Source organism: Barbus barbus, assembly GCF_936440315.1.
Source record: "Barbus barbus genome assembly, chromosome: 11".
NCBI classification, from domain to species: Eukaryota; Metazoa; Chordata; class Actinopteri; order Cypriniformes; family Cyprinidae; genus Barbus; species Barbus barbus.
Window position 1 is genome coordinate 20,915,090 of NC_136739.1, and position 14,993 is coordinate 20,930,082.

Here is a 14,993-nt window from a genome sequence, read left to right on the forward strand (position 1 = left end):
GAAATTCGATTTACTGTCAATTATTAAAACCCAGATAAAATAAGTGTGAAGGTCAGGAAGCATTGTACAGTTTATAACTGTCAAAGTTATTTAGTGAAAGTTCTTGTTGAACCCTAGGATTTACACTTAGATGGAAGATTGCAATTCACCACTTTAATGCGATTAGCTTTTGAAACTTGAAATTTAGTTTATTTGCTGCTGTTCTATATTTGTATCATAGTCTGTGGAGTTAATAAATGACAGCTCTACATTCTTAAAGAAATGGAAAACAGAAACTTCCCCACAATGTCCCTGGAAGCAAATATCAGTGTTTGCTCGTCCTTTGCTGGATGACATCACCTAACAGACTGTCTCTGTGTGTGTGTGTGTGTGTGTGAGAGAGAGACTGATTGATACAGAAGCTATATTTAAAAAGTCATGAGTTTGGGCTGATGGGTCAAAAGGAGACCACGGGAAGAGGCGTTTACACAAGAGGATACTATAAAGAAAGTACACATTTTAATATTTAATGAAAACTGAGAGGTTCAAGTCAGTTCAAACACATTCCAGGACATAGTCCAAAATGTAGTTTTCTAGGCAAAAGGCTATAGCTTTTGACCCAAATAAGTATTTAATTTAAAGTTAACAGTCAAGGATCACTGTCAAAGCAAATATTCAAGAGAATATTTTCAGTCATGATCAGCACAAGCACTGCAGTCCAAAGCAGCCCATTGACTTCATGGAAAAGATCTGAAAGGGTGGATGTAAAAATTATCAATTATATCTGAAAATCTCTAAAGTATGGTCTCACATTGTTGCAGACTGAGAAACTCCAGGACCCTCATGTTTGTGCAAAATCACAAATGACAATCTCCCCTTTACATCTTCTTTGTTGTGTCTAAGCAGAATGTGGGAAATAAGCAAACAAAATGCATTCAACCCAAGAGCCTTCCTTAGGTTTAACATGGCATTGTACTACATGTAAAAGCTAGGAATATCCCCTGATTAAAAGGTCTTAGTTCACACTGCAGCCTGATTTAATTTTCAAATTTCCAGTCAATTTAGCAAATTTTAAAGCTTGATTTTTTATTTTTATTTTTTTTAAATCAGACGACATTGAGGATTTTAATACTGAAAGTGTAGATAAAATAAGATCAGGACTACTTTTGGTTGTACTAAAAACAAATGACAAGTCCAATGACTTTTAATACACAAATGTTTATTCAGCCAAACTAAGCAACATTATAATAAGAACAGATGTGTGACTGAGCGAGAGAGGGGGCTTGACAGATCAGGACACAAGTCTCTAGTTAAAAGATTTACTGAAGATAAATCACATTCCTCAGAAACTCTGCTACTATCTTTACTGTCACTGTGCATGGTGCCACGCCGTAAAAACAGAAAAGTCTAATCCAAAGACCTAAAAGCGTCACGTTTAACACTCTTTTTTTCAACATTTTTCTGTTCTTTAATAAGAAATAAATTTTATACCACAGAATTTGTGGTACTGGTTGTAACCTACCAGAGAACATAAAAAAATGGACCAAGTCCTATAAACCATGAATTAGACACAGATATAGGAGAAAAGAGAGAGTGCACATGTAAGGGTAGTTATATTCACAAGAAGTACTCCAGCTCAAAGCGAACGTATGAGTTCTTCTCATCATTGTAGACAAGAGGATAATGTGCAATCAGTGCATCCTGGGAGCCAATGTAGATGGAGTTGTAGATCTTCCAGTACACATCACGCACTTTGCGAGCAGGATGGAACAAACCCTATTAAGGGAGAAAAAAAAACAACAAAAAACATTGGGCCTTTAGATCTTTACAAGTCAATGAAAAAACATTTTATAAAAAGTGTGCAGATTCTATGCTGGAAGAGTAAAATGTACCTGCAAGCAATACTGCAGCATGCGGCAGGGTCCAATTGCCACCCGCAGACCCTCAAGGGCCCCCATGACAGCTTGGATAACATGAGGGGAGGTTTCAAAGACATTTGGCCAAACATAGTTGAGCAAATGATTGAGAGAATCTTCACAGCCAAAGCCATACACTCCCAGAGACATATGCTGTACCACAGCACTGGCTGTCTGCCTGTGTACAAGATCCCTGCAAAAGAGAGCAAATACAGGATGTTATAGAGGCCAACTGAAAACAATCTGCATGTTTTAATTGGCAACTCTATTGTGAAAAGCAGTAATTCCTTTCCCAGCTTACCTGTCCATCAGAGCATCCTCCAACAAAGGTGTGACGGCATAGATATAATCTTTGCCCATTTCACCGATGTACTCAAACAGGAAAGACAGAGACTTTAGGACACCGTTCTGAACGTTAAGCTCAGGAACACGGTACTCGTTCATCAAAGCAGGAAGCACGGTGAACGGCGAACAGGTCTCGGCCACGATAGCGATGGCTACAGTTGTGCACACACGGTTCTGACGCTCCTGCACCTTCAGATTGTTCAGCAGCGTGGCCAGCACATCGTGAGGACTAGAGATTTAAGAACAGACGTGAAAAATCTACATTTTCAAACCTCTGACACATTCTGGAATGCTGAGAAGAATTCTGTGTTTTACCCAATGGCCTTGGCGATGTAGCCGAAAGTATTGACAGTAGCTCTGCGGATAGCCTTCTTGTGGGCTTTCAACAACTCTAGCAATTCAAAACAGATGCGCATCCATTCCCTGGCAGACACATACTCTGCACCCCTGCAAAGGACACGATGATGCGTTTAAGGAGGCATTATCAAAATATTTCAAATGTTAATAGCTCAAATTCTGCAGGGAACTGTAGAACTGACCTGTCAGCGATTCTGCCCACTAGATCAATGCAGTTCTCCTGCACCTTTTCATGTCTGTTCTTCAAGATTGGAGTCAAACGTGGAAGCAAGTCTTTAATAGGTGGTGTCATCTTGTGCATACCTGCCAACGGGACATTTACACAATTATAAAAGCAAGCAAAGAAGTAGAAATAGCTCAAATGTATGTGATGCACTGAAATGATTTTTTGAAATGAGAATCCAAAAATGAACAAAAAAAAAAAAATTAAAAATCACTTTCAGTATTTTTGGTTGTAGACACGTTAGTGCATCACTACAAACAAACAGTGAACAAAATTTGAGTTAGGGCTTAGATGCAACAGCAAACACCAGTAATGAAGCACTTTGACCAACACTCACCAATAACATTGACAATTGCTTTAAGGGCTCCAAGGATGCTACCCAGCACTTCTGGGTATTCTTCTCCCAGATACTCGTACAACACCACACCCAAATGGCCCATCAGCTTTTCCTACACGGAAATATAAGAGCAAGATATATATTAGTAAGCAGTATCAGTATTTTTGTTTAGCCAGTCCATAAATGTACATAATGCCCCCCTCACCTCTTGGCATGTCTTCATGACCACCGCTGTGCGAGAAATCAGGTCAGCAGCCTGTTGACGGACTTTAGCGGATTTGTTGTTGAGACGCCACAACACTGTACCGCAGATCTGAGGCAAGTACGGTTTAACTCTCTTACCCAGAGCATTTACCACCGTACCAAAGCCATTCAGCATCACAGAGTCCTGGGGATGCAGGCAAGATTATGATGTAAGATGATCATATAACAACAGCAGCAGGACATTTTATATGCAGCAAAGTCCAACAACTCACCTCAGTGGTCTGTTCCTGGAAGGCATACAGGATTCCATCAATAAGCTGCTCCTCCAGTTTGTGATCAATGTCAGCGGCACCCAGGTTGCCCATGATTTTCTCAATGGTCTCCATGACCATTTTTCTGTACTGCTCAGCTTCATCCTTCAAGTCATCCACGATACGGGAAATAATCTCAGCTGCCCCAACCTTATTGGCCAGCTCCACTGTAGTGTCCACTAACTGTTACACAAGTAAAAAGACAAATGAGATTAAATGCATATTACTCATGGTTAACGTTACTTCTAATTATGTGAAGATCTCACATACCTGTCTGTAGTTGCGCCTATCCAATGCCATTCGGTGCTGCCAGAAATGTTTGAAGAAGGGGGGCAAAATCTCTGTTTTAATGTAATTGGCTTCCACACCATCTGTGCCACAGCACTGCTTCACCACCTGAAATAAAAAATAAATAAATAAATAAAAAAAGTTTAGCCTAAAACGTTTTAGACATTACATTTTTAATCCTTCTGAATAGTTTTTTAATGCACCTTGAGGACAATCTTCTTCATTTCCTCATCAGGTGACTGGAACTCTCGAATAAGGATAAGCATCACTTCTCTGGTGTAATAGTTGGCATATTCAGCATCCATAAGAGGAATCAAGTATCCAATGGCTTTCAAGAAGGCGGCAAGACCCTAAAACAACACAAATAGTTAAAAATGTATTTACTAAAAATCTGACAATGTTTGGGTTGCAGCCCAAAAAGTCTGCAAGCAAACAGTACAAATAAAATGACTTCAATATTCCATTGACCAAGCACATGCTCACCTTGCCTCTGTGTTGCCTGATACCTTTCCAAAGAGGTTTCAGCACAGAATCAAAGGACTCGATACCGTATGGTGTAGCAGCTTCAGCCAGGGCAGCAATAGCCAGAGCACTAATGGTTCGCACTTTCTGCTGCTCATCCACTAGACCTGAGGAAAAACAACAACAGTTTGAGACTTTCCTAAATAGCAGACAATGAAAAAAGACTTTTGGTACACCCATATATAGAAAGATGGAGACCACAATGCTATACTAACCATGCTCGATAATCTCCACCAAGCTGCGGAGATGGGGCAGGATAGCACAGCCCATGAGAATAGCGATCTGCTGTACAATCTTGATACCCGTGTGACGAGCCTGCCAGGATTTCTTGCTCTTGCAAACAGCCTTGAGGAAAGGCAGGAGAGATGGAATGCCCAGGGCAGACGCTACAACAGCGAAAGCACGAGCTGTCGTGTTTCTCACATACTCGTCCATGTTGTCAATATCAGGCCTCATGGTGGAGATCATAGTGGCCAGACCAGCAGCCTGTTAATGAAGAAATGCAGATTTGATTAAGGCCTGCCTACAAAATTTGAAGATTAATTAAACAACTGCTGGGCTGCTGTTCTCGACTAAAATTGACCATCTTACCTTTGCCAAGTTGGAGATGATCTCTCTACCCTCTACTCTAGCATAGTAATCTTCATCAATCAGCAAGGGCTCAATCACCACAAGAATCTGTAAGAACATATAGGAACGTCAGAAAAGACACATGAAAGGTTAATACGTTTTTCCACCCAAGTATTAAAATTAATGCTTACATGCAATGCAGACTTACCTTGTGGACATATGGTCGAACCAAGTCATCAAGTTTGTAGAGGATACGATCAATGACTTTCACCAAGAGATGACGCTCCTGGTCCTCCAGTGTAGGAGACATCAGCAACGGCAGGATCTGGTTAAAGAGGGGTCCTGCACCAAACTCTCTGGCTTTGTCTGTGATTTGACGAAGAGCAGCCTGAAAGGAGAGAGCTAGTTAAAGATCATCCTTGCAAGATTGTGTTACAGTCCATTAAGTGTTAGAGAGGATACTAACCTTTCTCATGGGAGGTGTTCCATTCTTGATCTTTAAGAGTAGCTTCATGATCTTGCGCTCCTTCTGTTCTTCTGGACTGAGGGTGGACTCGTCAACTTCGACCTACAAACAAAGATTGAATGATTGGTCAAATTAAAAAACATACCTGTATAATAAAGAAAAATTTGTTACATTTGTAGATAATACTACTAATGCTGTTACTTCTAACAATGATAATTGGTGGTGCTAGCAAAGAATCACTACTATCTCAAAAACTTAATTCTGTACAAATTTCCTCCACCATCTGTCACAGATCCATGAATGAAATTAAACAAGAAGGATATCTCTGGATCAGAACATTGTAGAGACATGGGGGTGGGCTTTCAACTCACGACTGCCAAGCATTCTTTAAATATCACCCTGCTAATCTAGCCATGCCCTAGAAATCATTAAGGCCATCCTAGCAACATATAATAAATTGAACGAGCCATACCTCTTAACCAGAATAACAGAGACATGAGGGTGGACTCAATTGACTTCGATTGTCTACTAGTAGTCTTTAATAATTATTACCATGGAAGCTGTTTAGCAATGCCCTAGCAACCACTGAGAGCACCCTAGCACCTGTCTATTAAAAGACCATATCTTGAATACGGAAACCATAGTGACATATGAGCTCTCAACAACTGTATAGTAAATTGAATGGGCCACACCTCTGGATCAAATATGGAGGTGGACCATTTTGACTCAAGACTTCCAAGTAGTCTCTATCACCCTGGCAACTGCCTATCCAGACCCTAGCAACCATATAATCAATATAAACAAGCCATATTTCAGCACCAGAACATTGCACAGACATGGGAGTTGGCTCGCTAATCACACAGAAGACCCAAGTAACTGCCTAGAGCCAAGCTGCGCCACGGCAAGCACCCGCTCACATTTTCTTAATAAAATGTACAAATTTAATTATGAACTAATACTATTACAACTACTAGAATTATTTTCATAACCTTAATAATAGGGCTACCACTAACGACTATTTTTATTTGGATTAATCTATAGACAAATTTTTTGATTAATCGATTAATGTAAACTATTAATTTCCCACAAAAATAATAATTATTATTAAGAATATTTTATTAAAAAATGAAATCCAAATTTCTATGAAATCCTTTTTTTTTATAGCAAAAGGAAAGTGCAACAGAGTGCAAGAAGCAAGTGTCCATCTCATAGTCCATATCACTGAAATCAAAGTTCAGTATTATAATGTAAGAATGACAACATATCCATGTGTTCTAGTCTACCAATAATAAAATTATAAATCAAGAAACACTTTTTAAAGGAGTACCAGAAATATTATTTACCAGAATTTATTTAGGAGGAAAATGTAAACGTGCAGTATTTCTGAAAACTAATTTTTTTTTTAAATAAATAAATAAATTAGACAGGCTTTTTGATTAATACAATTTAACCATTAAAACAGAGTATAGAAAAAAAAAAAAAAAAAAAGAATTTGGAAATAAAACGTATTTCATGCTTGTTTAAAATTGCACCAGCACCATTTAATTCAAATGTCCACTTAATCTTTAATCTTTGGACATTTCTTTAGGACAGAAATGCTATAGCCACTGTAACTAAATGAATATGTGGAGATCAAAACGTGTTCCGTTCCCAGATGAACGTTATAATAAACTCAAACTCACAACAACATGCAGAGATGGAGTTTGAGACGCTCCACACATGTAAATAACAGTTCCTGTGGAACTATTGTGAACGGAGCCGCTGTGAGACGCATGTACTTAACCTACACGCATGTAAATAAAGCGCATATACTCTATTAGAACTGCATTGCATACAATTGGTTTTCCTGTAGCTCAAATAGTAGAGCATGGCGCTAGCAACGCCAAGGTCATGGGTTCGATTCCCAGGGAAAGCAAGGGCTGATAAAATGTAAAAACTGCAACTTGAATGCAATGTAAGTCGCTTTGGATAAAAGCGTCTGCTAAATGCATAAATGTGAATGCAAATTATTTAATTAAAATTGTAGCGTTTGTGAATTCACAATTATGCTTAATTATGATTTTTTAAAATGGGTTTAATATATCATGCAGCGATTGCAGCCTTGGAAAACAGTCTAATAACATGTTTTATGGATTCTCGTCAGTGAAATGCGCCACTTCGGGTATTTTGCCAGTAAGTCGATGTGAGCAAAATGAAGTCGAGGATTTTTAAAAATCGACAAATCGCGACAGCCCTAAATAATAATAATAATTATTATTATTAATTATACATAACATTCTAGTAATGTTTTAAAATACTAATATTTATTTTTAAAAAGCATCCAGATAATCCGAGGTTTTCCACAACCCTGGGATTCCTGGTGTACATGGGACTTACCAGCAGTTTATCAAAGTACTGTATGTCATCTGGCTTGAGGAAGGGCAGGTTTCCAGAGGGCTGATCGTTGACTTGTTTCATAGATCTGTCCTCTGTTTGCATGTGGAAGCCAGTCATGCCTCCGATGGGTGTGGGGGTGGCAGCTAACTTGCGTGCTGGGGTGCGGATGGGTACATAGCCTGCTGGTGGTGGCAGTACCTAGGGAAAATGGCAGATGAAAAACTGTTAGCAATAGCAAAATACCAAATAGATTTTCTGACAGAAAGTAATGGTATTCTGTCGAAAATAAAGTTATGTACTTTGTATCCTTCTGGAAACATGGCATCAAGTTCCTCATCCGTCAATGGGCGATTCCTCTCGTCAATCTCTCGCTCCCAACGCCAAGCCTGCAGCTGCTCTGGAGTCATGCTCATCAGGTGACCTACATATATTTAAAACTTTACAGCAACTTCTACAAATCACCCAAAAAACACCACCGTTTTTAACTTCAATTGAAACAACCAACACTATCGGTCCAGTACCTGGAGTGGGTGTGGCCATATTCATAGCAGGTGTGCCCAGAGGGGTTTTTCCAGGGGTGAGCAGAGGAGTTGAAGAGCCCATCTGACTGGCTGGTGTTTCATCCCATCTTGACTTCCTCTTGCTAGCACCTGGGGTGGGCGTCTCACCCACTGACTCATCTCCTCTGTCTGTACGTGGCGTCTCAGCCCAGCCACTGCCATGACCAGGTGTCTCTGAAACACACAAAATAAAATTATTTAAAATAACTGTGCATTAAATATCTACTGTTAGTGAATGCACCATAAACTGGATAGAATATAAGACCTCTCTCTGTCTTTGGTGTCTCATCCCAGCGGTTCTTGCGCACACTGGAATTGGCCCCTCCATGGCCAGGAGTGGCATGTCCAGGGGTGTCTCGACCTGGCGTGGCAGCTCCAGCTGGGGTGTGGCTTGGTGTGGGTTCCCACATACGGGTGCTCGGAGTAGCTCCCGGGGTCTCGCTACCTTTGGTACGGCCAGGTGTCTCATCCCAGCGACTGTTGGAAGGTGTGTGTCCTGGTGTCTGGGTAAAGAGAAGAACAGGATTAGCATTACATAATGAGCTATATAGATATACATTATTTTTTTCCCCCCAAATTAATTGTAGTAATCATCTATTAACCTGTTAACCTTCGCCCCCCATTTTGGGCCTCACAGGTGAAAATAACCTACCTAAATTAAAACGGTAACAGTTCCTGACAAAGTGTGCTACACAAATAAATTTGGTATCTTTGGAAAGAAGACACTCTATGGCTTTACTATCCATCATCCAGAGTTGATAATGTTCAAAAAGATAGTTATAGACACTGACGTGCCTTGAAAAATATTTTTCCACACTGAATGTTTTTTTTATTTCATATACAAATACATGAAATAAGTCCTGGAGCAATCCAGAAAAGTAATGGATTGAAAGCCACGTGTCTCATGAGTTCATATTTCAAATTTGAAGAAGATACCATGAAAAATTAGATTCCTGCAATATTTTTTCTGAAACTATTTATAGTCCTCCCACCCCCCTGTTTGAGGAAAAATAACCACCAAATGTATTGCAGAATTATACAAACTATTTTAGTCATTATACATATTCCTGCATAGTTTCAATTATACAATAAGACAGAATTTTAGACATCATATAAGTGATTTGAGCACTAAAAAAAAAAAAAAAAAAAAAAATTATTTGAGTAATAGAAAAGGAAAAAAAATTGCTTTGTATATAGTATGTATACTGAAGTATTCTGATTGCCAGACATGAAGTGATATTGGCAGACATGGTCATATAGTCAGTAATCACACGCTGACGTGCGTCCATACAGATGATAATCATGCAGATACGGCCACATTCCCCACACAATACACACACACATAAAAAATGGTGAAGAAAAAAAAAAAAGTTTTTTATGGAAAAGGCAGATCGCTAAGTTACGCCCCGCTCAGATGACAGCTGCGTCACAGCGTGCGTCACTCAGGAGAGCGCGCCAAATTCAAATAATCTATATTCCACTTTTCTGAGACTTTTTTTTTCCGTGGACGGTCTCATTCTGTTTGTAAAACTGTATGCTACAACACCGTGTTGTTGTTTTTTTACCACCGAGACGCTGTTTTTGAGCGTACAATAACTCTCCCGAAGAAATTAAATGTAAACAAAGAAATATTCATCCTTATTACAACGTTATTGTTTCGCTGGACTAAAAGTGCTCGCTGGGATGTTGTTAAAAAAATTTAGCAAATACATTCCTTATAAGCTTTCCATTGGAAAACAACGATCTGTCGTCGATGCTTGAGGCTTAGACCTTCAGAATGATATATAGTTTGCCAAGATTAACTTTGTCCCATTTCATTTATTCTATTAGAAAACAATGACACATGCAAACAAAGTGTTCAGTGCACCGTCGCTCTGGCAAAGTTTAACAGGTTAAAATAATCATTAGTTGCAACCCTAAAGCTGTTAAAGAATATTGACTCACATCGGCACCTCCATCTGCCTGGTCCCAGCTGGACACTTTTCTGGGTGTGGTATTGCTGGGGGTTTGGTCCGCTGTCTGGTCCCAGCGTCGTTTGCGTTTGGCTCCAGCAGCCTGAGATGCAGCAGAGCCGTTCACTGCTTTCAGCTCTCCAGATTTTGCTTTCTCTACCATCTGCAGCCTGATCTCTCTCTGGAGGAAACACATTGAATGCTTTGGTCAGATAGGAACATCTCTTAATTTACCTTTTTTTTTTTTTTAAATCACCAGCAACTTACAGTTTCACTAAAAGCCAATGTTATTTACCTCTTCTTTGGACAGATGTTGCTCCTTCATAACATCCATGTAGGTCCTGACCTGCATCTTGGGATCCGGTGTTTTGCCCCCTATGCGAAAGAGCACCAACAAAATGCGAGACGGTCAGCCAAGTAAGTCTCAAAACCAGCATTTTCACACACAAAGCACTACAGTCAACTGTCCCTGAATAGATGGCCTTAAATGTTTAAATTACTATCCTCTCAGAACACAAAACAACCCTAGACAATAAAAGCTAAGCACTCTTAGAATACAGTCATACATTAAGAACAGACAGGTACAAAGAGGTTTCTGTTGCTTTTAAGAGGAGATAAGGAGAGGATATAGCCATCACTGATGCAGGGTCCTGGGCTGCGCTCTCCAGAATACGTACACTTTCAGTGCCAAGGGTCCCTCTGCAGTCAGACTTCAACCGGCAGAAAAGAAGCCTAGAAAATTTCTCTTTACCATTAGTAACACTTTGGAAAAGGGTTTGAACTCACACACACAATTGCATACCACCTGTTCTGCTCTTGTAACTTTTCAAAAAAAAAAAAAAAAAACCTTTGCAAAATTGTACTATAATTTATTCTACTATACGTGTTGCAGCCAGAGACACTGAACACTTTGGGGAATTATAACAATCTTAAAAAAAATTTAATCAGAAAGAAATTAAGGAAAAACGCACATTTGTGCATACTTGTGCATATAATTAAAAAAAAAAAATAATTATCTACAATGGATTGGTATGAAAAGTTCAAATGAGAAGGGAGGACATGAAGTTGAGAAGAGAAAATTGTCCTTGATGAGGCTTTAAAAATAATATATAACTTCATAAAAAAAGAAAAATCGTTTCGTGAAACCATGGTGGATTCCCCTGAAAGACCCTCTGGCCTCACATCAGAGCAAAACTACCAACTACGGTCTTGATTTATCTGTTAAACACGCTGCTTTTTGTTGACCATAACCTACACAGGACGAGTTGCTGCACCCTTAAGAGAGTGCAGACAGGACTGGCATAGCAGTACTGCTGTAGGAGAGAAATTAAGGACAGTTAGTATGGGCCTGTGGAATCTTGGTACACAGATTCTTCAATAGATATATCTCTATTTTATGTTGATAAAATAGAAATATATTTACACAACAGTTTTGTAAAGCTTCCTCTGTCTGGGTCTACATGCAAGATGTTTTGCCTGATCCAGAATCAATTCCCTCCCATAACCTGACCCCATCTGGTGCAGTTTGAGTGTGTGCAGCCTGTTGCAACATGTTCTGAAGTTCCTAAACTCCTTGCTAATTTGTACCAGCATCAGCACCCACAGGCCATAGGTTTAAAGAAACTTAAATGGCTGGAAAACATTTTATTGGATGTTACATTTGGCTTCACTAGGTTTTGTGACAGACTACAACCGATATGCACAATAAATTGTAAAGTATGTCCAGAAGTGGCTCAAGATTATTTAGAGTTCCACTCTTTTTGGAAACATTACTTTGACACATCATGGGTATCTAGCCAACATGCCATTGGGCAAATATATAGAGTGTATTACAGAATAAGAGAAAAGTGAAAAGAAAATTGACAGTAACTGCACAAAGTGCACTGCAGCCTCTGGCATTATTAAATTTGATAAAAAGTGTCTGTTTGAGGTGTCTGACTATTGTATTGCCTGTTTCACACAAAAAAAGTACATTAACCCTTCGAACAACACACCTACCTGCAACCTATGTCCTGATGGGACAAATTACACCACCCAAACAACTCTCTCCCAAAACCTTTGCTGCCCAACTCATTTAAATCTCTGAATCAAAAATAACTGGTTCTCAGCACATCCCATTAAAAGATTTGTGTCTTACTGAGACAGGTCAGTTGAATCCAGGGAGCAAGTCGTTGGGTGGTGTTCGAAGGGTTAACCAAAAACAAAACTGGTCTGGACCGGAACTTCATGAGAAGAGTAAATACTGATCGGCATGGACAGATAAAATAAACTGAGGAAAATAGTGGTGTAAAATTTACCATCAGCAAATGGGTCGTGACGCTCTGGGGAGATGATCATCTTTTGTCTGCGTTTCTTGTATTCATCCTCACGGTCAGAAATCTTCTGTGGTCTGTGTTCAGCAAAGGGATCATACTGCAGGATGGGCAAAAAGAATATTGTATGATGACAGTTATCTTTTATATCCTAAAACAAATGCATTTCATTAAAAAAAGTTTGGAATTTGAAGATGGAATTTCTGTTAATTACCTGCTCATCAGACTGAGGAATGGAATTGAGTATTGCAACCGGTGCGTGATATCCAGGTTTTTTCTGTCCAAGCAGACTTGTGGACGAATCTTCCTCATCATCCTGAAATAAAAATAGTTGGGTTCAGAAACTCCTTCATGCAGAACTTACACATGCTGACATGTGCCCTTCTAAAACTATTTAGAGTATTATGCTATCACTTACATCTTCCTGCTCGTTAGCAGCAATTGATGTCACATATCCAGCAAAGCGGCTGTCACTTCCTCCGTAGATCTCCTGGTCATAAAATCCAGTGGAATCAAGCCCAACCCCCTGCTCAGCTCCCTCCACCAGGGCAGCTTTCATCCCCTGGATTTCCAGTATCTGAGCCTCAATGTCTAAGAGAGAAAAAATCAAAATAAAAACAACCAGAGATCAGAACACTAAAATAATTTGGCAACAATAATTCATATATGCCTCATAAATCACACACTGCAGTTACACGTAGTCATGCTGTGGAATACAGTTTTAAATGCATAGCATGATCCACTAATAAATAAAAGAGTGCGTAAACACGCACAATACAAACACTTAGTTAGAGGGGCGAGAAACGGAACAACTATACACATAAGTTCACATATAAACAACCACTCGATTGGATTTTTTATAAAGTTAAAGGTCTGTGTTTGCAGCGCCATTTTGGTTTCCATACATAATCGTTCAACCAGCGTATTTTTAACACAAACTCTATGCAATAAAAACAGATATTTACGTATTTCTTTAACGAATGCTACAACTAACTCTGCTATAAACCACAAGACGAATATCCGGATAGAATATTTGTTAATATTTCTCATGTGCGCCACGGCCAGGTTTATTCAACGATCAGACGCCATATTCTATTCACCACCTCAAACTGGCCTTAATTCAGTTCTTTCTCGCTAATTCCACTTTTTAGGACTAGAAAAGAACAGACACCCCAACTGCAACGTAGACATAAACGACAAAAATCAATAAATTCTCCAATAATCTTTGAAAAATGAATTTACCGTCATGTGTTTTGGCGATCTGCGCCATTTTCCTGCTGTTGTGTGAGCCTCGATACCGGAAGGCCTTTGACTGCACATCCGACTCCGCTGCGTTCACGAGAACGCGCATGCGCATACCCTGCGACACAAACAATGCGCATGCGCAGAGCCCAAAGACTAGGCGTCGCAGCTGGTAAATGTCAACACGCTGGAGTAGTGACTACCCCCCGCTCTGATTAAGAAGTGGAAATATAGTAAAGTGGGTGTCTTTGTGAGTTGATTTTTAGTAGAGACTTCAAGATACAGGTTAACTAAATTAATTAATCAATTAAAATAATTGGATATTTACCAATTATTCTATCGTCACCTCCTTTCTATCGTTTTCTAAAAGAGTTGTTCCACACAGAAGGTTTAGATAAAAGCATATACTCTTTATTGTTTCAAACAGATGTGTTTACAGGAATTAAATGAAGCAGAGACCCAACTACAGTTATGACTAATGACATTCATAACCACAGAAAACTGGAGTAATTGGAATGCAATACTTTTGCAGCAGGAAATGCCGACAATCAGCATTTACTTCAGCAAGTAATGCTGTTAAACCTGACGAAAACAATAACTTTTTTTTATATTATTTTTTTCCACAACAAGATATATAATGGGGCAGACATCATCTTAGAAATAAGGTTAAAGAAGTTTCTTATAAACGTATTCACAGATTTTATCCAGCAAATCATTATTTACAAAAATTTAAAAAAGGAATAAATGTAAGTACTTTTTGTAATGAATATGAGGAAACTGCCTTGCACTTATTTTGGCACTGTACATACTCAGTTACACTTTGGTGTAAGGTACAAAAGTTTATTAGTGAGAATATTCAGTGTTTATTTCTCTCTTATGGAAAAATTTGAGGCTTTACTGACTATCCTGACCAAGAGGAACAGTACTTTTACCTAATTTACTTGTTCTGTTGACCAAATTTCACATTCATAAGTGTAAATTTAACAATAAAAAACTAAATTTTATGGTTTTGTTAACTGAAATATGTATTTAT

General features: G+C 39.0%; 1 protein-coding gene across 2 annotated transcripts; it reads right to left on the bottom strand.

The window, feature by feature from the left end:
• Positions 1 to 1,177: 1,177 nt before the first annotated feature.
• On the bottom strand, positions 1,178 to 14,073 carry LOC306877360 (splicing factor 3B subunit 1-like). 2 transcript variants are annotated; one of them, XM_079429084.1, is made up of 25 exons: positions 13,961 to 14,073; positions 13,137 to 13,309; positions 12,933 to 13,034; positions 12,704 to 12,818; positions 10,702 to 10,781; positions 10,399 to 10,587; positions 8,720 to 8,957; positions 8,416 to 8,628; positions 8,194 to 8,315; positions 7,895 to 8,092; positions 5,519 to 5,620; positions 5,261 to 5,440; positions 5,074 to 5,160; positions 4,698 to 4,968; positions 4,444 to 4,589; positions 4,164 to 4,310; positions 3,943 to 4,068; positions 3,634 to 3,855; positions 3,363 to 3,545; positions 3,158 to 3,269; positions 2,780 to 2,900; positions 2,556 to 2,687; positions 2,197 to 2,469; positions 1,872 to 2,088; positions 1,178 to 1,755 (listed from the first exon to the last, which is right to left on the bottom strand). In XM_079429084.1, exons 1-25 carry the CDS (start codon positions 14,067 to 14,069, stop codon positions 1,597 to 1,599), a joined length of 4,017 nt encoding a protein of 1,338 aa, XP_079285210.1. In that variant the 5' UTR covers positions 14,070 to 14,073; the 3' UTR covers positions 1,178 to 1,596. The 2 variants fall into 2 exon arrangements, with proteins under 2 accessions (XP_079285210.1, XP_079285211.1); XM_079429085.1 differs by lacking the exons at positions 12,933 to 13,034; positions 13,137 to 13,309; positions 13,961 to 14,073 and adding an exon at positions 11,084 to 11,138 and having other exon boundaries at positions 12,704 to 12,746.
• Positions 14,074 to 14,993: the final 920 nt, after the last annotated feature.

What these genes read in the sequence shown, in the direction of transcription:
- LOC306877360 (XM_079429084.1), bottom strand. Translation starts at nt 14,069, where the DNA reads ATGCGCGTTCTCGTGAACGCAGCGGAGTCGGATGTGCAGTCAAAGGCC. An exon ending in AACATCTGTCCAAAGAAGAG is followed by an intron (nt 10,588 to 10,701) that starts GTAAATAACATT and finishes TGTTTCCTCCAG; the next exon opens with AGAGAGATCAGGCTGCAGAT. An exon ending in TGTTTCCAGAAGGATACAAA is followed by an intron (nt 8,093 to 8,193) that starts GTACATAACTTT and finishes CATTTTCCCTAG; the next exon opens with GTACTGCCACCACCAGCAGG.